Genomic DNA, 26,756 nt, shown 5'->3' with positions numbered 1-26,756 from the left:
TGTAAAATCGCTTCATGTAAAATATTCATATTTATCAAAGTAATTAAGTATATTAAGGGCGAATCTGCATTGCATTAACAGTAACTAATATAATCTTCCATCGGTGAAGTTGTCAAAGCTGAAATACGGTTGCGTTACACATATTTAATCATATAAAACATGTTTCTTAATGTATTGCACGATTTTTTTTTATGTTATAGGTTGGCGGACGAGCATACGGGGCACCTGATGATAAGTGGTCATCATCACCCATAGACAATGTGCCACCAACCTTGGGAACTAAGATGTAATGTCCCTTGTGCCTATAGTTACACTGGCTCACTCACGCTTAAAACCGGAACACAACAATACTGAGTACTGTTATTTGGCCGTAGAATAACTGATGAGTATGTGGTCTCTACCCAGACGGGCTGGCACAAAGCCCTACCACTAAGTATTACCAATTAATAAGTAATGCATATTTCATAAAATTATAATCACTATTTTTATTAATGATTAAATAACAAATATTACAACTGTATAATAAAGAATTAATTATTAGGTAATAATAAGGTACGAATGATGACGTCTCAATTAGCCTTTTCTACTAGTAGACTTGCGAAGCGAAGATATAATGCCGCCAGAAAATATATTTTAATTTTCTGACATTACACTTACAAGATAAAATAGTAATTAAGATAATAAGATATTTAATAAAATATTTTGTAGTTTTGTTATCTTTACCTATAAATAATGTGTGCCCGATATAAATTATAAAATAAAAGTTTAGAAAAAAAAAAAACTAATATTTTATAGGTCACCTGGGTAGCTTAAACGAAATGTGGTTATTTTAAGCACGCCTTGGACACGGAATAAGTAGTATTCAGACAGGTTATACGGCGCTAAATGACCTTACCAATTCTATTTAACATTTTTAATACAATGAATCGAATCGAATCTTATCTTAAATGATTTGTTTGTTTTAAGGAAGAATGTCATTTCAAATATTTACTAACGAGCGTATAACCATTTTGTAGTTAAAGGTAGATATTGGACTTTGGAGTTCTGTAGTATTTACAAGGATTATTTGTTGATTGTGATCGATTATTATCATTCAGTCTGAATGACATGTCACAGTATAGCGCACACCAAAAAACTACTACCATAAATAGGCATGCATGGATTTGTTGACGTGACTATCTGTTATATATACATAGTACATACACACTTCGTATATGTTGGTACATAATTACATGCTTTATATAATATTAGGCTAAATAATGAGGGTCTTATGTTTAAAACTAACATACTGCGGGTTAAAGATAACGAGAGGGAGATTTAACATAATATATAGATGTATGTGGTTCCTGCAAAATCAAATAGATTATATAAAACATTTATGATGTTGTTTTATGTTTGATAAAAAATACTGTAGCAAACTATTACCTACAATACACGCGACCGAAACTGCATAAGGGCATAAGTTGTTATTGTGATTGAATATGTTTGATAATGATAAAATAGACCAGTGATACTTATGCCAAAATATTTCTATCTCCAAGGCTATTAGGTACTCTAGATTTGGGAACTGAAAAAGCAGCATTACTAATATTTGTATACAAAAATAGTCATATAAATATTGATTTTTATAACATTCTCAAAGTTTTGATTGATGAATATAAAATAGATACTATGAATAATGTAAATTATTACCAATATAGCCAGAACCTTAGACCAGATGGTTTAGAAGGAGAAAGCCGTGCAGACGAGTAGTAGACGGTAGTTTGGGTGGTGGTAGAGCGAAGTACCTCTGTCTTGTAAATCTGGCAGTGTGCGCGCGGTGGTGAAAGGTGCTTTAACGAATTATTGAGTTTAGCGAAGCGCGGCCATCATGACCGCCTACACGCGAGTATTTATTTTTTGTGCCATATTTGTGAATGGTTAGTTGAAAGCATTTTGTGTTTTTACTATAAGCTTAATTATGTAAAAAATATGTGATGATATTACATAAAATTTTAAGGCGTATTTTTAAACAAGTGATTTAATGTATTTATCATTTTATAGTTTCAATACCTTATTAACCTATACGTACATTAATAAAAATAAATATATATATATTAAAAATAACGAAGAATAAATATATGAAAAGAATTTACAAACATTTCTATTACACGTGTAACGGTGCGTACGTAGTTTTGTTACCTATTATACCAATTAAATATGGTGACAAAATATGACAGCTACTATTACGAAATCATATTATTGGCTGTTCATACGATTAACGATTTAGAAAGTCTCTTATAATGATTTGTTACTAAGTGTACTGACTAATTATTATGCGGTTGATACGTCCTTTCTTTCACTTGACATTGAGACGTGACCGGTCGTAATATATTAGAGGATGACGGTACTTCTCCATGTTCGAAAGTGGAAAATTATGTAATAACCAGCCCGGGATTCGTCGAGTGGCAAGATCAATTGGTTCATTAAAACGAATCTTAATTATAATTTATATTGGAAACGTTGGAAATTTTGAGAATCATAATAATTAATACTGTTTAGTCGCAATATTATATTTTCAATCGTAATCTTAAATGTACGTATATATAAGTTTATAAAAAAAGAATATATACGCATATGTTCAACACTATTTGCCTTGATGTAAATGTTATAGTGGACTTGTATCCTGACAGGTTTATTAAGTACCTGTGTAGTGTGTTTGCTTGCATACATCACATTTTTTTATTTGGTTACGAGCTCTTGGCATCTATGCGTCGATTGCAGTTATACATTGTAACTTTTAGGTACATAGCTTTTATAATTTAAAACGAATATAGAAAAATTCGGAAAATAAATTACCTACAAATACTTTTGGATAAAATTATTGAAGGGAATTTTAACATAATTCCGTTAATAACCACTTTTAAGATATCAGATATCCTCGTAAAATATAAAAGTATTTATTAAACAATAAACAAGCAAAATGCTTGTAGTTTGCAAAAATATTTATTGTGTCCTATCAGACATCGAAGTCGGTAAGTGACCTTCCCACAAAAAATAATTTTACATTCCGTCGATAAACTATAGGCGCATACCAAACGGCGTTACAGAGAATGAATAAGAATTAACAAGGAAATTGTAACGTATACTATATAATACTAGGAAATAACTTTGAAGTGAAATAAGCAAACTAAAGAACATATGTATATATACTTGGAAATGAAAAAAAAATGTGTCAATGAAAACAGTATACTTGCTTCGAAATTATATTTATTAAATTAATATTCTTCAGGAGTATATTCTATACCTTATTATTATAACTTATGTAATGGAAGAAAATTATAGTGTTAACTGTTTAAATATTTTTTTGATCGTTATTTCCTTTATTATGTAGTTACTAAATATTACGATACAAATGTTTCGGATATGCAAATCTTATATAATGCTAAAAGGTATTATGTACTAATATTAAACATATTACGTATTCGGATTGTAAAAGTTTTGACCCTGTTTAAAAAATAAGTTATCAAAAATGTGATTATGTCGAAATATCGCACGAAAAGTTTTGTATATTTTAACTAAAGTCGTATAGTATTGTTAACTTTAACCTTTCGCTATGTATATTTTTTGTAATATAACGGGTTTTATTCGCGATCTTTTTTTTTCGATCTTGACGATTGACTGAGTCTCATGACCATCATAGGTGAAATTTTGTCGAAACGTCAACTAAATAAAAGGCTGTATGATTGCAGCTACAGTCCGAATATAGTATATGTATATAATAAAAAAAATATAAATGTCATCCATAATAGAAAGTTGTTACAGCACGCACTAAATTTAGATACCTATTATTGACATACGTATTCACACCATTTTGCTTGCGGCACACCAAGCTTGTTTAATTTAAATTTCAGAGAACTTGTAGCTTAAAAAAACAAATAGCAGTTCTCAATGGATATTAATATAAAAGATTCACGTTAAGTTAATAAATACATAGAATAATCTTTCAGTAAAGATTGGTTTCAGTAATGATGTCTAAAATTCAACAAAATAGCTTGAAAAGGGTCTAGCAGACTTACTATGAGAAAATTGCACAAACGTCACTCAAAGTATTTGTACTCGTGATTTTATGTCTCTGCTGTCACTTATAAGGAGGAAAAAGGGGGGGGGGGTAACAGTCCCTAACGGTTTTTTTTTTTCAGAAACTATGTTAGATATTGAAATTAATAGTTGATTCATTATTTTAATAACATAACTAACTATATTACTAACATAACTATATAATGAAATAAAATAAAGGAAAAAATAATTTGAACTGGTATGCAATTTAAATAAAAAAAAACTAGGTACGTATGATACTTTTTAATAAAACCTATAAGATTGTTCGTCGTAAGCACTTCCTTGCCGTAAATGTCAATCTGGTAATTAAAATTTATATTCTATTCCTTAATGATATTTTACATACCAATATATTGAATAAAACCTACAATTGTAATTCAAATGACAAAGATAAAAATAACAAATCTGTTCATTATTAATATATTTTGATTATAATATCAATGATATAATAAATTTTAACATAAGATAATAATGAAGAAACGACAAATTAACAAGTATAGCTAGTTTTAAGTGTTTCTACAGATTTTTTTCGCTCTGAAATAAAATTAAATAATAAAATACTTTGGTAATTTCAATAGCCTGTGTGTTTCGTATACATCAGCATACAATCATGCCCGTTTTATGTTAGTTTATCTATTTCTGTAACCTTCATATGATCTTAGTTTTTCTAACAATAAATAATATGAAATAAAATAATTATGAAGTCAAATTATTTGAATTTGCAAAAGCTAAAATATAATTTTTTGGCCAATTCTAATTACAAGATACAGACTGTTAAGTCTATTTTAATCAACTTAATCGACGATGCTCTGCTTCATGGCAAGTAATCATTGATAAATCAAACGCGAAATCCAGTTCTCCTTGGGGTCTTGGTGTTCTAACTCGTTTGCTCACAGAGAATAAAATACCCGACCGGCATTCGTAATTCTGTATAATTACTCACAACTCGTAAGTTTGGAAACCAGTCAACAATACGTAACACGCTTACACAAAGATGTGCCGAGCGTGCACCTCACATCACGTGATAATAAGCGTGCATTATGACCGATAGCGTAGTAAATATTTCATGTTGAAGAGTAATGGCTAGCTCAAATGTACTTCCGCTTCTGAACTTAATGATCTGTAAAGATTGTTTTTACATTCTTATATAATATCTTTATTGCTGTGTGATTGATTTTAATTATACTTTCGTATTTTACAAGCAAATTTTGAAATATTATGTAATGTTCCTATAATCTTACAAGTTTTGTTGATTATAAGATTATTTGTAAACAAGTATGTTTCTTGTTGTAGAAAATACCACATAATTTCAGAAGAAATAGTTATCTATGTTGTGGACAGCAACGGCTGTGATTTCGTTATATGTTACGTGTGCCTTCTATTAATGGGAAGGTAGTTCTAGCGAGAATTTCGGCTCTTTAAGAAAAAAACAGGATTTTATTGCTGAACTGTCAACAGTAACTATTATCCAGAAAAAAATATAAAAGACGAAGTTGAAATAAATTTAGACATAAAAAGTTAATAAATATATTATTATTAGACTTATTACTAGTCTATAATTATTACAAATAATTTTATTATACATATGTACCTATTAGTTCAAATAAAACATTGATGTATTTTATATATCTGTTTATATTTGTTAAGATGATACAAAAACTAATGGAAAAGAATTAAATTCAGTTATCAATTAAAAACATGTAAAAACAAAATTACAAAGAGGAGGTATAAAATTTAGTGTACCACCAAAACTGCTTGATTTTAACATATATTATATTGTACATACTATATTTTTACCACTTTAATTTTTTCGTTTAGTATGTTAATGGAATACTAAAACTACAATAAAACGATATGATAAATGATATGATGTTTTCCGCAAATTTGACCTTCACCTTCTTGAAGTTAAAATCATAATACATTTGTCAAACTCGTTAAAAATAATGTGTTTGAATCACTATATTAATAAAAAATAGTATTATTACATTATTACGAAATCATTTTATGTTTAAGATTATGCACATTTTTTAGTTTTTTTTTGTTGTTTCTTTTATAGAGATTAATGGAGGAATTAATGTTTTATTTACAGTAAATAGCCAGAAAGAAAAAGAAGCGGTTGAATTCGTTTGTCCCGAAGGTACGACGGGCAATGGTAATTTCGCTGATCCCGCTACTTGTCGCCGGTTCTACCAAGTTAGTACTTCTTTATATTAATTTGAAGGTTTTACATTAAAAATATTTAAATATTGAATAAATTGAGTAACGTTTTATACATTTATTTTTATTCTATATATTCTAAGTACAGGAAGTTTTTGTTATCATCGTCATCACTCAGTATTTAAAAATATCAACAGCTTTCCCTCGGCTTCGCTCGTTTTTGAGGATATCGGCATCATAGGCTACCTAACGAGTGATAGGTTACGTAGGTGGAGTAAATTTGTATAAGCTATAATAAATTAATATCTTGTATTTTTATTTTAATTTTCTTCTAAATATTAATTAGAATTATATTCCAAGTAGATATAAAAAACGGCCTAGGTCGCCCACATTATCAACGCATTAAACTCTTGGTTACAAAAAAAGTCATTCAATTCAAACGAATGTAACTTATCATACTGCATTATGCAATTCAGCGTTGAAAAACATGCTTTAGAGTTGATATTATCATTTGTCTACACGACACGCGAACCGAAAGTCACATTCACCAACGTAAATACGTACATTATGCCCTCCTGACCGAATTTCATTCTCGGCGGCTATTTTTAACAGAGATTAGCTTTACTGAAGGTATTGTAATGCACAAATCTCGAAGTATAACCAGGTGAACTCTCCAGTACTTCAGTCATACAGTCCGATGGTGTCAATCCGACTACCCTGAATTCAATTAGGCAAAGGATTAAACGATTCAGGGAACATTGCTAGTTTCCTCAGTTCTGACTGCTACAAATAAAAATAATTCCACTTTTATTTTTTATCTAAACTTCAATTCAAGCAAGCAACTAAACTAACAAATGTGTTAAAAACAAATAAAAAAACACTAAATCAAATAACAGTTACCAAAAGACCGGTAAAAGTTTTGACAATTTATTGGAATCAACGGACTTCCCCATACGATTTTAATAAAAGCTTATTTTATATATTTCCATATTCTAATCATTGAATATAATTTTTATTCAATAAAAGTCCATGTAATCGTGCTTAGATACTTAGTTTGCATTTTATGTGCCTTAAAATTGTAAATGAAATAATTATGTACCTTTGAGGCTGAGTGTAACCGGTTTTGAAGCGCTAAGGAACTGGATTTCTATTGACAATTTAATTTGTAAACGGCGCGAACAGACCAATAGAAGTCTAATAAAACGATTATATGTGTTTATGTGACTTTGAAATGAGGAATAAAATGTGAAAAGAGCCGTTTTATTTCTTTTGTGTCCCTAATACTGTTGGATGCAACTAAATATTTGAATATTTGAAATTATAATATTAAATAGAATTATGACATGGTTAGGAGTTGGTGTCATAAGGGTTCGTGTTTGAATCGATGTAAATTGGTTTGTTATTGCAAAAAATCTTACGTCATTACGCGTTTGCATTGCGATGCTCTATTTATTATAAGTTTTAAGTAAAATCCTTTGAAAGCACAAAATATCTTGAAATAGAAGGAAATCCACCGGTCAGTCTTCCAGGCTGTACATTATCACGAGATTAATAAAATCTCTGCTTTGTAATTTGCTCAAGGTTCTAGTTGCGTCCCTTAATTCCTTATGACACACTGGATATTCCAAAAAAAATGGCATTCACTGATTTTAGATTATTTTGAAAATCATGGTATTAAGCTAGATTGATTGAGATTTTACCCCGGGAATCACCCCTAGGTGTTAGAGGCCCGCATAGGTGGGCCGATCGTCAGGCCGTCATGGTAGCATGCGTAAGCGATCCCGTGGCGTCCATCGAAAGACGGAGAGGATACCGCTGGTTTTTTAGTGGGTAAACCTGGCGTACTTGGGCGCACTCGGCGTCCAGGGCTCCAGGGAGTTCCACCCCCCCCCCCATTTTCCATCACGTGGGGGAAGAGCGTAATGCGTTTTTCCAGCGAGAAAAAAATAAAGATTGATTGAGATTTTGATTGATATTTTCAATCGATGTTATAATAATATGTAACATGATATAATATTGTGATTTAACCATATACTTTGGTAGACGTCAAAATGCTCACATACCTATAGTAACCATTTTTTTAATAAATCTCGTCAAAAAATAATCAAATGATCTTCCTGCGGAATATCAACAGTCTGAATATCAATGTTTGATAATTTTTATAAGAACAATGGTGGCACTGCGTGACCATTCCTACGATAAGTAAGTTCGATTGGTATGGAAAGTCTTATTATACCCAGTTTCCGAAAGCGGGCAGGACAGCCCCGATCATCTACTTGTCGTTTCTCGCAGAGACGTTTGCGCAACGTTGCTAGAGCTCTCCGATGTTCTCAGCCTTTTAACGTAAGCAGCTTGAAAGTAAGCCCCCGGAGAGGTGCACTTTCGCCATGATGAATTAAGACGTGGGATGGGTTCGTTTTATTTGCACATGTTCATAATTGTTTTTCACCCTTTCCCGATACTTAATCCTGTTGACTATTTGAACGAGATTGTTAGATATAAGAATCGAATTGCTGACCGGACCTAAATGTTTATAATATTTAAATTGTTGTTGTAAATCGTTCTGCGACATTTTATAGTAATCAACGACTTTTCTGACTTTATATAAGCGAAAAATTAACATACTCGTAAACTAATACAGTTAATAGGTAATTATTGTTAAATATGATTTACATATGCCATATGCCTATTTTTTTTTATGGAATAGGTGGCAAACGAGCAGGAGGCTCACCTGATGGAAAGTGACTACCACCGCCCATGGACATCTGCAACACCAGGGGGCTTGCAGGTGCGTTGCCGGCCTTTGAGAAAGGAGTAGGCTCTTTTCTTGAAGGTTCCCATGTCGTATCGGTTCGGAAAAACCGCCGGCGAAAGCTGGTTCCACAGAGTGGTTGTGCGAGGCAGAAAATGTCTAAGAAATCGCGCTGTTGTGGATTTTCGGACATCAAGATGGTGCGGGTGAAACTTAGAATTTTGACGAGATGTCCGAAGGTGAAATTCAGCAGCCGGGATTAATCCGAACAATTCCTCGGAACATTCCCCGTGAAAAATTCGGTAGAAGATGCAGAGTGATCCAACATCTCTACGCAAAGCCAAAGGATCAAGGAGATCGGAAAGGGCTTGATCGTCGATAACTCGAGCCGCTCTACGTTGGATGCGGTCAAATGGAAGGAGCTGGTACTGGGGAGCACCCGCCCAGAGGTGAGAGCAGTACTCCATGTGAGGCCGAATTTGCGCCTTGTAAAGTTTTAGGCGATGGGCCGACGTGAAGTACTGTCTCGCCTTGCTAAGCACACCGAGCTTCTTTGAAGCCAATTTGGCTTTGCCTTCCAATTGACCGCGGAACTGAACGAGGCTCGAAATATCAACGCCAAGTATTCCGATACTACCTGTAGCGGCTATCGGGATGTTCTCAAATCGTGGAGATACGACAAATGGTGTTTTTTTAGCGGTTAACGCGCAAACTTGCGTCTTTTTGGGGTTGAAATGGACTAAATTTAGCCGGCCCCAGTTCGAGACTTCGTTTAACGAAGACTCGATTTCAGACACAAGTTTGTTCCGGTTTTCTTCGACGTTTTCCCGAGAAATATTAGCGCGGCCGGTGTATAAGGTGTCAACGGTACTGTCGTCTGCATAGCAATGAATGTTCCCGATTTGCAACAAATCATTGATATGCAGAAGAAACAGAGTGGGTGATAGAACGCAGCCTTGTGGAACACCAGCATTGACGAATTTTAAGTCAGAGCATGCACCGTCGACAACGACCTTGATGCTCTGATCTGCCAAAAAGCTGGTAATCCAATTGCATAATTTCCCGGGAAGCCCATAGGAAGGAAGCTTCGAAAGAAGCGCTTTGTGCAATACACGATCGAAGGCCTTCGCTATGTCCAAGCTAGCTGCTAATGCCTCCCCCTTGCTCTCAACTGCTTCAGCCCACCTGTGAGTAAGGTAAACTAGAAGATCACCGGCTGAGCGACCCCGACGGAAACCGTACTGGCGGTCACTAATCAGCTGATTCTCCTCTAGGTACCGCAGGAGCTGGCAGTTAATAAGGGACTCCCTTATCTTGGAGAGCAAGGAGGTGATGGCTATAGGCCTATAATTGGACGGATCTGAGCGGTTGCCTTTTTTAGGGATCGGATGCACCAAAGCAGTCTTCCAGGAGTTCGGGACGACGCCTAATGCGTAGGATTGCCGGAAAAGACGCGTTAAGTCCGCAAACTCGGGAGCACATGTCCGTAGCACGATTGGAGGGATGCCATCGGGTCCACTCGACTTGTTAATGTCCAAGGAAAGAAGTGTTTTCCGAACTGCACTTTGCCGAAATTTAACCTCCGGCATCGGCCTATAATATTATCTGTATACCTGATTGGTTATATCACTGTATTTTTCGTACCATTCATAAATTCACCGAGTTTTTTTGGTATCAAACCCTCATGTTAATTCGGCTACGGCACACTCTTGTAACGTCGAATGCAAATGTGAATTATTACTCACAAATTCATGATCATGAAATTAAGTAACAACTGTATTTTACTCATAAACAGATGCCTTAACTGTTTCACATATTTTAGCTTATACAAATTTTCAACCCCAATTTCAGATTCATAAGGAGGTCATTTTTCATAAAACGCAATACCCAATTTGTTTTATTCATAAAAATGATGATTCCCTATACACAGTTCCAACAACAATTTAATCCTCTTAAGGGATTAATTTCCTAAAAATATGATATAAATATCTTCATTAACAGTCTGTAATTCTGTAATTTTTTCCCCAGCTAGGCTAAGCCCTTTATAGGAGTAGGCTTGGAGAATATTCCACCACACTGCTCTTATATGAGTTGGTGGATTCACGTGTCAAAAAATTTAATTGCAATTACACACACATTTTTCCTGAGCTTGAGAAGAATGATGTACATAATTATAAACACTTAATTTGTGTTTAAAAAACATGAAAATTTAGTGGTGCTTGCCTGAGTATGAACCCGCAATCATCGGTTAATATGCACGCATTCTAATCACTCTCTAATTTGGTTCTCAATAAATGTCTAATAAAAAGAAACTTAAATAATGATTTCCAAACTTTGAAAACCATAAACCTCAAATTGCAATATAATAGTCAAATCCCATTTAAATTCCTTGAAAGATGAATTTTGAAAAATTGTTTCTTACCGAATTTTCATTCATTAATTATGAAAATTAGATATAACCATTTTTCTATTAATTTCGAAACAATGTCAATGGATAAAATAGCTCTACCTAGTATTGTGGTAAACGTGGTCAATTATCGAATTTAATGATAATTATAGTCATAATAGTACCAATTTAGCACGTCAGAACTTAAAAAAAAATCTTTAATAATAAGATAAATGCGAAAGTAAATTTGTCTGTTTGCCTGTCTTTTACGGCCAAACTGCTGAAACGAGTTAGTTGAATTTTCTATCTAGCATGCTGGAAATTCATGAAAGAACAAAGGCTACATTTTATGCCCAGCAGATGTCGAGCAACTTATGGACCTCGACCGGAGCCACGGGCTAAAAGTTGTTCGAACATAAACAAACCTTGTTATTTTTAATAACATCAAACATGAATCAGATATATATTACATTATATATACATGTATACTACATTAAAATATATAGGAACAGTACTTCGATGTATGGGTTCGATCAAAAAAGATGATGTATAAAAATAATATAATACTATTCATATACCTTGTAAACTGTTTCTAAGCCAAATGTTTAATCATTATATATCAAATAATTGTATTCACAGATCTTTCAATATAATAATAAATTGTTTTATTCCAGTGTGTAGATGGATATCCTTACTTGAACAGATGTCCATCTGGCTTATACTTTGACGACATCAGTAAATACTGTACGTTTAAAGCGGAAGCAAGATGTGGTCCAATACCAACAAGTACGTATACCTTTTTCTGTTAATCATAAATTGCTAAATACACCAAAAACAATGTCTTTAGTAAGAACGACAAATTTCGGACTTATTAGATTTGTTTGTGTCGAAACAAATAATTTACGTATAGCTCCTTCCACATTCAGTATTTTAACAACTCAATTAAACACACCCCAACAAAGTCAGTGTTGCCACACGAACTTAAAATTCAATTAGTAGGCGTGCAACATACGTATTACTGTACACTTTGGTAGCTCTATCCTGTTACAAACACAAATGTACTAGAGCATACCCGCCGTGTCACGAAACAAGAGGCGAGACAAGCGGGATGGCACGGATGCCAAACATACAACTGCAAATGCCTGCTCGCACAGTATGTCTGTTTACCGATGGGAAATGCACTCCACCTGTGTACACAGCCTTCGCTGTGATCTTGAATCGATTGTTTGAATAGCTTCGTGATCACTGCCTTAATAAATATTGAAATAGAAATCACGTCTTGTGATAGAGTTACTGTGCCGAAATTATTTTCGAGGATTCAATGCTTTGCCCACACCCTCCACCACACTTTTGAACGGATACCTATAAGAAAGTCACACGCTTTTATATTTTATACGACCTGCTTCGTTCAGTTACAATATTATTATTTTTGTTTATCCTATTTGCTTGGTAAACTCCTCAGTGAATTCAATTAAGACGCAGTATCGAAATTTTAATATTTTTGTTTTACTAAACAATTACTAAACTTCAGTCACGCTATTTTGTGTTATTCTCGTTCTGCTATGATTTTTTTTCACGAAAAATAAAGTGAACCAGCTTACGTTTCATATTATGTACTTTATATTTATATACCAGTGTGGATATAAGCGCATTACACATGCACAACTTAGAATCGTATGTTTAATTGGCTAAGATAAACCGTCCGCAGGGTTCTTAATAAGTAAATTACGTTTTTGATAAAGCTATAATTAATTATAAACAATAGAAAGGACAATAAAAAGTTGTGTTCAATTGAAAACTGGTTCAGGGATAACATAAAATATTATTTAAATTAAGGTTTTATTTATCTCATTTAAATGACAATATAAAAATATACATACTTTTTGTTAACAACCTTTTCCTAATTTTGTATAGCTCCAGCTCCTATAACAGAGACTCCAACAGACTTAGCGCTGAAGTGCGATCCAGCGGAATGTCAGCTTCCATATTGTTTTTGTTCGAAGGACGGCACTCTCATACCGGGCGGTCTGGATCCAGAGGATGTAAGTCTGAGAACAAATAACATTGTAGTCGCGCGGAGCACGTTAATTGAATTGCAGCAATTCTAAAGCACTTGGATTTGTATAAACTTAAGCGAATATTCGCATTATATAGGCACTATAAAACACTTTTTTTTAATATGAATATGTCAAATGTGTCATTAAATGTGGTTTAACATTGCACTGAGAAACCGCAACCTACTTTTAAATATGATGTCATGTGTATATGACCTTACGTTTAATATCTAGAAAATAATATTTAAAAAATACTACCTACGTATTTGTATATTGTTATTTATTTACTTTTAAGGCTAATGATATATCCCGTAATTTTGAGAGAACGCGCTCCGTATGTTGCAGTTAATATATTATTATGTGACCAGAATCTGGCCAATTAGTGTGATGCGTTATTATAACTTTAATAAACATTAATTAAGTTTTATGTTTCAATGTTTAATTTCAGACGCCGCAAATGATAATGCTCACATTTGATGGTGCCGTTAATTTGAACAACTACGACTTGTACAAGAAAGTTTTTAATGGGAAATTACGTAATCCAAACGACTGCCCAATTCGGGGCACTTTCTTCTTATCTCACGAGTACAGGTTAGTATTGGGGAAGAGTCCGTATCTCAAACACTTTCTAGCGTATTTTGCTAAAATATATTAATAATGAAGATTACCCGTGAACGGCGCGGTTAACCGCCTTTATACAGAGAATGATCGTAATAATGAAAGTAATATCCGTCTTATTACATTATATTTCAATTGAAACTGAATTTGCAATAAGCTGCCGGTATATAGCGTTCGCTGCAATTTAATTATATTTTATTTCATTTACGAAGAATTGTAGTTCTTACTGTATGGCATTAAAGATAAAAATGGTCGAAAATCTATATTATAGTTTTTTTTAGATTAAATACACATAGATAGATATTAGGAAGTTACGCTAAAATATAACTTATGTCACACTTGCTTAAGTAAATCTTTACAAAAAATAATTAAAGATTTTACATAATAAGTTACGGTACAAAAAACTTCTACTTTTTGTACATTCATACCAGGTCAGGCGCTCGCAAGCTATCATTGTAGTTATTTCATAATATAATACTCATATATACATTATGCAATGGCATCTTTAATAAAATCATATTGCTAAGAAAATATTAGTTGGTAGGTCTTCGCGTCGGTTATCGCGTTGCAAATTCAGTAAGTGTAAATATATGGGACATAATATCTTGGTTACCAAGGTTGGCGGCGCATTGGCGATGTAATGAATGGTTAATATTTCCTAAAGCACGAATATCTATGGTCCATAGTGACCACTTATTATCAGGTAGCAAATCTCCCTGTGCACCGTTATTAAAAAATCTTCGTTGTTCAATTTAAGACTTAGCTCCAACTTTGTAGTACACATTGAATCTTTTAGGTTTGTATTGTCTTTTATTTTTTAGTTTAACGTTCTTTTTATATAATGTAAAAAGTAAAGAAGATAATTTTTTCCATCCGCAAACGGGGTTGTTTTGGGTTATTAAACTGTCGTCACACGATTTTATTTTCATAACTTTTTACCAAACGCGTTATTTTCTTCTTAATGATATTATGAAAAACGTAAAACCTTAATTCTTTGTGAACGATAGGATTAAAAATGGAATGAGAAATGACTGTAAATTGAATTACTTACAACTTAAGGCAATTAATGCCCGGAGTTAATTCATGAAACGATTCGTTTTGATTACGGAATACGGAAAGTAGAATTGTCTAAATCATAATCTATCTCTGCTCAGATCAGAAGGTTACGAATACAGCATAGTAAGGTAAACGAACGAAAATAACAGATAGTATTTAAAATAATATAAACAATATGATGAAAGAACTATAATTCCTTTTTAGATTTACTAGGACTTAGGTCTATTATAATTTAAAAGTCTTAAGTATTACGACATACATACATACATACACGACGAGGGCTATTTATTATGAATTTCAATTAGATTATTCCATGAATATCTAATTGGCGTGTTGTAAATCTATCTGTATATTACTTAGATCGAATACTGTTTATTTAATGATCTGACTTCATGATATGACTAAATACATATTAAGGCTATACCTAAATTAGATACTTTTTAATTTTGATTCATCATTTTAGTATAGTCGAAATTTGAATTGAAATAATTGTTTAAAGTAATATAAAAATGTAAATAATGATTTCATGTTGTGTGTATGTAAAAAATATAACAAATAAATCAAATTACAATGTACTTTGTTTGCTCTATCTACGAATTTATAATTTTTTATGGCTTTTAGACGAATTAAAAATATAACGAAATTATCCTGTACAAATATTATTAAGAGTTCATATCAAAAACACCGGAATCAACGATTTCCTTCGGGATATTTATACGCTTCATAAAATATACAAAATAAATATTGTTATAAGTTCTACGTATATACGTGTTAGTAAGTGAATCTTTGTATTTGATCTTAAGTAATTGTTTCTGAAATATACTAATATCGGTTGTGCAATATTATTATGATTCGAGATAGCGTGGACTTTTTATAGCAGCTCTTGAACTCCCAGCTCTAAATCCTCTACGAGACAATTGTAATTCAGTTTTTCTGTTAAGATTTTCTCAGTAGCAGCCCAGGGTATGGAGGTCGGTGTTGCAATACACAGGCAACTGGATTAAAACTAAATATACCCGTATGGAATCAGGGCGGATATCTCGTGTCATAAAATATATGAAAAAGTTTTGCTTAAATTAAAAGACAAAGATATTTCGTCGTGGCATTTTAGAGCTTGCGTTCTTTTTACTTTGTCGTTGTTAATAGCATTTACTGTGAACAAAGACGCTTGAGTTCAAGTACACTATCGTTTCTTTAGTACAATATTCAATGTAATTTACAGTTTTTGATTTTGTTTTGCTAGTAACTTGACTGAGACTTGACCTATATCTGTTGAATGAACGTTACACAACAATATAAGAAATGTCTCTGATCATTCTAGACAAAAACTATGATTTTTTTTTTAACTTTAATTTTAATCATCTTTGTTACACGAATTTGTTATAAAAGTTATCTATTATCTTATATTTCAAACGGGTTATTTGATGTTGACTATAAACTAACTCTGCCTACGTATAAGCCAGTCTATTCAACGCGAAGTGCACTCAACTATGGAATCCCACATTTTACGTCCTTTGTTATAAGATCGACGAGTGGAGAAACTAATTTATTGAAGTTTTTTTTTTATAGTTTATTCCAATCGAAGAAATAATAAAGACAGAAAAGTCCTTTAGACTTATATATCATGCGATTTGCACTTATTGAACTATTAATATAGTATATTGCACAATACTAAAAATTCTCGATTAATAAGTGTTTATTTATGATCCCATAATATGTGGAATATTATGGGATAAACTACGCATTCGTTATAATTTTTACTTTCATAGTTTCGATAATAGTTTCGTCGTAATTCAAAACGCTTCAAAACCATTTTTCGAAAATTCATAATTAATATTACAGACCGTTCAAGCTCTCGATCAATGATATCGCATGAATTCAAAGTTCTTTATTTGACATTTGTCCAATTATGGTTGGAATAGACTATAACCTTGCATCTGAAATTTACATAATGATTCTTTTTATGAGTTAAAATGTAATGCTGATTTCATTTACAGTAATTACGCCATGGTACAGGCGCTTGCACATGATGGTCACGAAGTAAGTATTTTTTATGTATATATTACAATTAGATCTAGTCAAGTTTTATAACAAATTAAGTCTAATTTAAAAAAATAATCTTAGATAGATTGTAGTTGTATATATTTTAATCTTGACTCGAAAATATTAAAATAAATTTGTATTAAATACGAAGGAGATTTTCAATTCACTTAATATATTAGGTTGGGGAAAAAGTCTTTTCGCATATAGTATGTATGAACTTGTAATAAAATCTCTTTGGCTATACCATTTGTACCTGGCTGGTTTTGGTATCATTAAAAAGTTTCAATTTTAAAGAAGGCACTTCCAAATTCAAATTAGGAATTTGTGTGATTTTCATTTGTTTTTGTTGTTGTTAAAATGAGTGAATCTAAAGAAGAAATTCGATACATTTTAAAATTTTACTATAAAAAAAGGGAAAAATGCAACTCAAGCCGCGAAAAAAAATTGTGATGTTTATGGACCTAATGCAGTATCTGTGAGAGTAGCGCAAGTTTGGTTTAAGCGTTTTCAAGCCGGAAATTTTGATATCAAAGATGCATCTCGCTCTGGTCGCCCCGTTACGGACAAAATTGATGCCATTTTTGAAAAAGTGGAGCAAGATCGGCATATTAGTAGTTACGATGTAGCTGAAGAACTGGCAATTGACCACAAAATGGTTTTGATTCATTTGAATAAAGCTGGGTACACAAAAAAGGTCGATATATGGGTGCCTCATGAACTCACTGAAAGAAACCTAATGAACCGTGTACTCATTTGTGATTCTTTATTACGACGTAATGAAACCGAACCATTTTTGAAGAAGCTGATAACTGGTGTTGAAAAGTGGATCACATACGACAAGAACGTGCGAAAAAGATCGTGGTCAAAGGCCGATCAAGCTTCACAGACTGTGGCAAAACCCGGATTAACTCGCAACAAGGTAATGCTGTGTGTATGGTGGGATTGGAAGGGCATCATTCATTATGAGCTGTTACCGCCCGGCAGGACCATCGATTCAGAACTGTATTGCGAACAATTGATGAGATTGAAGCAAGAAATTGAGAGAAAGCGGCCAGAATTGATCAACAGAAGGGGTGTGGTTTTTCACCATGACAACGCTAGACCTCACACATCTTTAGCCACTCAACAAAAATTACGAGAGTTTGGCTGGGAGGTATTAATGCATCCGCCGTATAGTCCTGACCTTGCACATTCAGATTTTCATCTATTTCGGTCTCTGCAGAATTCCTTAGGCAGTGCCAGGTTAACATCACGAGAGGACTGCCAAAACCACTTGTCGCAGTTTTTCTATCAAAAGCCCCAAAATTTTTACAGCAATGGGATCATGCCACTACCAACAAGATGGCATAAAGTTATGGAACAAAATGGCACCTACATACTTTAGTCAAATGTAAATAAACTATAAAAAAAACTTTTTGAATTTTCATATAAAATACGAAGAAACTTTTTCCCCAACCTATTAATATAGCTTCGGTTAAGATTAAATTTCAATTGTGGAATACTGAATAAAGTGTGTTAGTGATATATCTTTATACAATTATGTTTCCGTGGCTACCGACCAATCTTCTCTTAGTTAACCGCTAAGAAGTAATACTTTATAATCGCGTGTGCCGGTTGGAAAGTAACTGAGCTAGTGTAAATATATTGTTGTGACTATATTAGATATATAGCACTTAGAACCAATTGCCGGTAGCGTATTGACAGTGTCTTTGGATATTGGCGAGCCATTCCTCGTTTTTAATGAAAAAAAAGTTTGTTGTACGTACAATTATATAAACTATGAAAAGACATTAATTATTAAAATGTAATAATAAATATACTTTATATTGTAACCACTAGATAGCAACAGGCACGATATCCCAGCAACAAGGTCTCCAAGACAAAGGCTACGAAGAGTGGGCCGGCGAGATGATCGGTATGCGCGAGATCCTAAAAAAGTTTGCGAACGTTTCCCGCTCTGAGATCGTCGGGGCTCGCGCACCGTTCCTGAAGCCCGGACGTAACACTCAATTCAAGGTATGTATTACATCGTAAATTTTGACCGAATAATTGTATATGTTATATATAAGAGAGAGCCGAGATGGCCCAGTGGTTAGAACGCGTGCATCTTAATAGATGATTGTAGGTTTAAACCCAGGCAAGCACCACTGAACATTCTGTGCTTAATTTGTGTTTATAATTCATCTCGTACTCGGCGGTGAATGAAAACATTGAGGACCTGCGTGTGTCTAATTTCATAGAAATTCTGCTACATGTTTATTCCACCAACCCACATTGGAACAGCGTGGTAGAATATGTTCCATTCTCTTCAAAGGGAAAGGAGGCCTTAGCCCAGCGGTGGGAAATTTACAGGCCGCTGTTGTTGTTGTTTTTGTTGTTATATAAATACATTATTTTGATTACAATGTCTCGTTTACATTTTCATAATAAATTAACTCAGACATAAGATGCACCTTTATAAGTATAGATAAAGTTTCAAAAATCTTAGCTATTACATACAATATTGTAAATAGTCAAAGGTATATTTTACACATTAACCTGGTGTATAGGTATTAGAAGACTTTGGCTACATCTACGACAGCTCCGTGGGCGTGCCGCCGCTGCCGATTCCCGTGTGGCCTTACACGCTCGACTACAAGATCGCGCACGAGTGCAAATCTGGCACCTGCCCCACCAAGTCGTTCCCAGGTATTTAGAGCCTTTGACATTTATCCATTAAACTTTTAATAATATATTTTTGTACTCACAAAATCTTAAATAATAATAATAATAATAGTTGTAAGTATCTCAGTATTGATAACATTCAAAATAGCAGTTAGTAGTTTTATATAAAAGCAAAAGCAGCTTAATTGTGTAAATGTAGAAAAAATCTGACACAGTAATTTGCTTATGGTTGTAAGCGCGCCTTTGCTTCGTATTAGTATATGAATCAAGAATTTGTTTTCCATTCAGCCATTAGACTATGTTCAGACACACAAATTAAACTAATTTAGTTTATTATACAAAATACATATAATTTAATACAGAATCATTCGTACAAAATGAAAAAACGGAATTCAAATAAAGTTTGAATTTAATATTGAAGTAGATGATTTAGGTTATCCCGTCGGGGCAAACTGTGTGGTGGATAAGTTGAGGCAAGAGTAAAAAAAAATGATCAGTCTGCAATGTAGCAAAATAAAACAAATTAGGTTGTTCAGTTTACATCTCATATACTTATCTATTAGGTACCTATGTTGTGTAATTACTAAATTAGAGTGTAAGACTAAGCACACGGTACAATTTTAAAACTACAATTAGATAATATTCAATTTGAATCAATTTGGTTAGTATTCTATGAAATAATCAGCGAATCGCGGTATCTTCAAGAAAGCAATACTTGTCTAAGTAGAATCGTGTTGCTTAACAAAATATAAAGTCTTTAAGTGTTTTGTTTTTTTTTTTAAATTCTGTTTTTTTTTTTTAATTAATAGGTAAACAGTTTTTAAATTACTTGACAGTATATTATTATAAGTTATTTAATATAAAATACAAGTAATTATTATTAGAACAATTTCATATTCAGAATAGAATACCACGTGTATTAGAATATGATATTAATACAGAGCAGAGAAGTGACTATGAAAGTGTTTTGAGATAGCCGCTTATCGATCACAACACGTTCACTACAAGATAATATTGCATGAGTGTAAGTTACTGCATACCCATTCTCGTCGTGAGGAACGGTAGTGTGCGAGGCCAAGTTCGAGAAAATCGATTGCAAAAGCTCCAAAGCAGATTGTAACAAATTAATATATGTATTTCACAAACCAGCAAAACATGAAGAAAACAATTTCAGAAAAAATAATATAATAAAATAAAAAAGTAGTTTTTTAGGAGTTGTTTCTTAAGTAAAAGTATTATATTAGACAGTCGCAAAACATATGTTGTTCGTGTTACACTGAGTGGTATTAGATCAGACTTAAGAGCTCTTGCAAGCGGTCCAAGTAAGCGTGATTGAAGTGGCATAATAAATGTACATATATACTTTTATACAAATAATGTTAGACATTTGGTAATTTATGAATTTACATGTAGATATATAAATGAGTGAATAATATCGTATCGTGTCATTATGCATTTATTCGTAATTTTCTTTTGACAGGTCTGTGGGAAGTTCCTTTCAACGCTCATTATGTAGAGACATATGAAGGTGGACATTGTCCTTACTTGGATCAGTGCGTTTTGCACAATCACGATGCCAATGAGGCGAGTACTTGAAGTTTTATTATTTTCGTATTAAAAACAATTGTCATTCAAACAAATTCGAGAAATAACTAATTATAGTGATTTTGATTAAAGGTTTGTTAAATTGAATACAAAATTGTTAAATTTAATTGCATAGAAGTATTCGCAAAGACAATCCAGAGTAAATTTTATTATGTAAATTTCATGTGACAATATGATTTGTAAGTTTTCTACAATCACGGTTTGTTACAAGGTGGCGACAAACTTCATTAATTAAACACGAACGTGTAACGAGAATGTTTTGAAAGTTGTTTCGAACGTTTTATCTCAAGTTTTTTGTGCTCTTAAACGGTTTAATTTCCGTTCCGATAGAGAACAAATTAAACGCGCAAGGAAATAAAACCCAGGCGTGTTTTGACCGCACTATGTGTAATTGATTTTTCCTCACGGCTACAGAATAATTGTAAATGTTTGCATGTTGGGTATGTTTGCGATTTATTCAATTGCGAGTCACGCCTGCGACATTGTTCGAATAGAATTTACGCGGCGCAATAATTTTTGACTATCTACTAAATAGTATTTCGTAGTTTTAAAATTCATTTATAAAATATGTCGAAATTTATTTTTGCCGAATCACACGTGTGATAGCAACTAATATTTCACAGTGTTAAACATCATACTAACAATATATTTGTTGCAATCATTTATGAAATTAAAGTAAGAAATTCCTGCCACTTTTGGGCAATAACCTCATCTCCTATTGACGAGAAGGTTTGGAGCTTATTATGCCAAGCTGCTCTAATTCTTTGGTGCTTAGTCGGTCGGCAATTTTCGGTTAAAATTAATTTATTTTTACCTCAGAGCAATCTCAGTGCTTAACATTTGTTGAACAAATGTATAATTTTATTAATTACACATACAATGATAGCAGCAGTGGTATGCTTTGACAGTTAGCATTTCTATGGGCGCTGATATTATAATAATATGTCAATTAGTCATAAATAAATATTTGTTATATTCAAAATTCAGGTTTTCGAATGGCTTCAAGAGGATTTCATCAGGTACTACGACCAGAACCGAGCGCCATATATGATGCCTTTCCACACCAACTGGTTCCAAATCAAGGAGCTCGAGCGAGGCTTACATAAATTCCTGCAGTGGGCGTCTAACTTGTAAGTTTATGTGCCCTACACATGTATTCGGCTAGTTATATTCTTGGCAAAATTATTAGGAGTCTAGATAGCTATATTGTGATTTAGAATATCTAGTAAACTAAATTACATATTATTCAATATAGTTCCTGTGACTAGTTTTTATGAATATTGTTTAAGCGAATGGTACGATATCTTTAATTCTCATCTATATATATATAATAAAGTATTTTTTATACTGTTTGGAAGGATTTGACTTGAATTACTTGACGTGTCAATGAATCGTTATTGTTCATCAGTAATCGATCATTTTTGACATAAGAGTCACCCTAAAAGTTGACACGTTATTAAGACTTCGAAACTTGCGAAATGTGTTTATAGGAAAGTACTTCTATCGAAATTACTCTTGCTGGACGTTTCTACCGTATTCTACCATAACAAATACAAAACACATTTCTCGATGTACGTATGTATTGTGAATAAGGGTTTTGAAGTGAATTTTACATTGATCAAAAGTAGCAGCTTGAATTTTTATTGTTTACTGGCCGCAGAATAGTATTCGCAGAATCAATAGATTTATTTCACAAACTCTAATAATATAAAAGCATTAATACGATAATGCCATTTGACTTTCTATATTTATCATTAGCATAAATAAAAATGAACTATTGACTTCAAAAACATTTCAAGAAGCGGTAATAAGACTTCTATTCATTGCAAATTAATTAATTATTTGCAGTGAATAGAAGTCTGTGCAATTCAATGGAGCGCACATTTTCCCCTTATTGCAATTGTACTAGTGATGTATTTATTTGGTCTTTTATTGAATTGCTATCAAAAGATTTTTATTTTTTCCCTGTATTTTATAAAACGAGCGCATTTAGAATCGTAATAACTCCATATTTGCTATTCAATAAGGACCTTTTATATAATATTCTGTTTATTTGAAAACGGTTTCATTTTATAACAAAACATTGGCTGTAGAAAGCAAACAATTTTTATAAAAGATAGCGTAACTTACCTCATAAAAAGAGGATATTGTGTTTGAGAAAATATAAACATTTTCAAAAATGATTTTCAGTGGTTTATAGAAGTCATTTTGAAAAATATTTATTTTTATTGCTATGGATTTGGTGTTTGAACAATAATAATTATAGTACGTCGTTTATTATTTTTATAATTCATATATGTTATGTAATATTGCTACACTGTTCGAACGATGCATAAATGTGTCATTTTTTATAATAGAGAAAGTATGTGCACATACTTCAGTATGGTTTTGGAAAAAAATAGTTATATTATTTGAAAGTTAAATTTGTTAGTAAATTACTTGTTAAGTATGACTGTAGTAAAATTAAAGTTCGTTTCCAGGGATGACGTTTGGTTCGTGACTGTAACACAAGCCCTGACTTGGATGACTGACCCGCGGTCACTGAAGTCAATCAACAACTACGAGGCGTGGCGTTGTGACAAGAAGGATCTGCCGCCAGCGCCTTGTAACCTCTCCAACAAGTGCGCGCTATCCTTCAAGCATCCGGACACAAACTTTACTGATACCCGTTATATGGAGACTTGCACTGAATGCCCAAATCAGTAAGTATTATTTATGATGAATAGTAAAAGTTTGCTTCAAACTTATAGAATACTGTTTTTGAAATACTTTTTCATTATTTTACAGTTAGGTAATGACATTATTCTATAATTTTTCAGGTATCCTTGGTTAGGTGACTCTGGTGGAACAGGCATACCTGGAAAAGACAACTATATTCCTGACAATTTAAAGAGGAAGTAGTAGCTTATAATATTATCGATAAAATTTCAATTCGTATTGATTGCAGGTACTAAAACAAATGATTACTTTTCTATGAGTTTTAGTATACCAACGCCTTATAGGTAGTCTCGTCAAATAAAAAAGTATATTAGATAATTTCAAAACGCCTTCGTTAAAAATATAACAAATATATTTTTACAATTCTTGGCGGGTTTATAGAAGGATAATGAAAAAGCTGATCATTTAATACAGCCGTCAATTATTACCTATGTACCGATCCAAATTAATTTAAAACGATCTCAAAAATAATAACGTTATTTTATTAACTTATAATTAATTTGATGATAAATTAACGTTATTGTACAAAGGAATATAAAACATATTTTAGGCAATCAAGTGAAATATGATTATTTACTGGTGAATCAGATTTTAGTAAGAAGTTTTTATAATTATAATCAATCTGCCTGTCGTCATACAAGTAATCTATTCATAATATTAATGTATATACATAATGTCATAATTTAAGATATCAATGCCCAAAACGTCAACGAATTTTTTAACTTTTTTTGTATAAGAAAATTAAAATCTTACGAAACCTATTAGTTGAGTAATATTATTCTGAATAGATTGTTACATTGTACATATATACGTATATTTTGTTATGTAGCAATGACTAGCCACTTTTTGGTTGTACGAAAGCATTTTGAATATGCTCGAAACTTGTATATGTTATTTATTAATAAAATAATATTACAAGAATATATTATCATATTCGTTGTGTACAAATAACACAATGCAGATTAGACGAGGGAGCCATTTATTACATGGTAATAATTGTATTCTAAGGTTTAAGATACTTTGATAAATTTATTAAATTACAATACAGATAATGTGTGTTTAATTTATTGTTATCCAATGAGTGGTCCACTGCTGGGCATAGGCCTGCTCTTGAGAAATAGGTTTTTCCATTGCGATTCGTTTCGCAGTTTCTCACGCATTAAACAAGATACAACAAAAAATCTAACTATAACTCCAATTTAGAACAGGCCTTTTGAAACAATTTTGCATATTTAATTTTCAAGATATATTAAACGCACTTAAATTACATTTACATAAAATTGAAATTATATAGACATACACATTCTCATACGGATAAAAATATATACAAACGTACGATTAAACACATTAATATTTAATCTCAAGTTGTCAAAAAAAGTAAAGTAATAGCCTGTAAATTTCGCGCTGCTGAGATAAGGCTTCCTCATCCATTAAGGAGAGGGTTTGGAACATATTCCACCACGCTGTTCCAATGCGGGATGGTGGAATGCAGATGTGGCAGAATTTTCATGAAATTAGACACATGCAGTTTTCCTCACGATGTTTTCCTTCACCGCCGAGCACGAAATGAATTATAAACACAAATGAAGCACATATATATAGTGGTGCTCGCCTGGGTTTGAACCCGCAATCATTGATTAAGATTCACTCGTTATGACCACTGGGCCATCTCAGCTCATATATAAATTCAATATAATTCAAATGTGTATATTTAATCTCTGTTAAATAATAGTATAAGTATTGCAATATTATCTTAATCGTGTGGCCTTATAAGTTGAGTTAAATAAAAACTGCAATAAATGTCGATAACGCTGTTGATTAGGAATAAAAAAATAATACAACCAAAAAAAATTAAAACGTCCCACTTTGTGAAAATTGTATGAAAATCCGTTGCGTTTATCGCGTTCAGACAGACACGGCGCAGGGCCTTTGTTTAATAATATGCAGTTATATAAGCAACGGCAGAATATAATAAATAATCGAAAATCTTTCACCACGATAGTTGTATAAATATATTAATAAATATTTGACAACATCACATACATTTTGTTGATGCCAATGTATGTAAGTAGCTAAAGTACTTGTGTTATGGAAAATCAGAAGTAACGACGATACCACAAACGCACAGGCCCAAGACGATGTAGAACTTTTCCTACATCGACTCGGCCGGGAATCGAACACGTGACCTCGGAGTGGAGTACCTATGAAAATTTTAACAAAAAGAAAAACCGACTTCAAACAAAACACTATTTTAAAACAAATGAATATGCACGAAAAAGTAATAAAAATAATTGCGTATTCAACATATTTTTTAGAGTCTTCCTAAGTTAAATGAAATGAAAAATATTAGACTACTTAAAAGTCGATTAACGATTATATCATGTAGTTATAATTATTGTTATATTTGGAGTCGGTGTCAAAATTGTTAATTTTGACACCGACTCGTACACACCGTACGACACCGTAGTTAATCGGGGTCAAAAGTGTTAAAATTTTATTTATTTTTTGATTTTAAGTGAAGCTGATGTTGACTAACTAATTTTTTTAATATGGATAGATTAAACGTTCCGTTTATATGAGTCAGAAACTACTTCGAGGACAATTT

The 26,756-nt window shown here is 32.5% G+C and overlaps 1 protein-coding gene across 1 annotated transcript; it reads left to right on the top strand.

Moving 5' to 3' along the window:
- Positions 1 to 1,760: 1,760 nt before the first annotated feature.
- LOC124531965 (chitin deacetylase 1) lies at positions 1,761 to 25,203 on the top strand. Its single transcript, XM_047106557.1, has 12 exons — positions 1,761 to 1,919; positions 6,188 to 6,291; positions 12,068 to 12,179; positions 13,308 to 13,435; positions 13,896 to 14,038; positions 17,119 to 17,161; positions 19,004 to 19,180; positions 19,714 to 19,852; positions 21,309 to 21,412; positions 22,421 to 22,563; positions 23,914 to 24,135; positions 24,253 to 25,203. The coding sequence occupies exons 1-12, from the start codon at positions 1,871 to 1,873 to the stop codon at positions 24,332 to 24,334; spliced, it is 1,446 nt and encodes a 481-aa protein (XP_046962513.1). The 5' UTR covers positions 1,761 to 1,870; the 3' UTR covers positions 24,335 to 25,203.
- The last annotated feature ends 1,553 nt before the right edge of the window (positions 25,204 to 26,756 follow it).

This window comes from Vanessa cardui, chromosome 8 (assembly GCF_905220365.1).
Source record: "Vanessa cardui chromosome 8, ilVanCard2.1, whole genome shotgun sequence".
Classification (NCBI taxonomy): Eukaryota; Metazoa; Arthropoda; class Insecta; order Lepidoptera; family Nymphalidae; genus Vanessa; species Vanessa cardui.
This window is presented reverse-complemented; position numbering and strand designations above follow the sequence as displayed.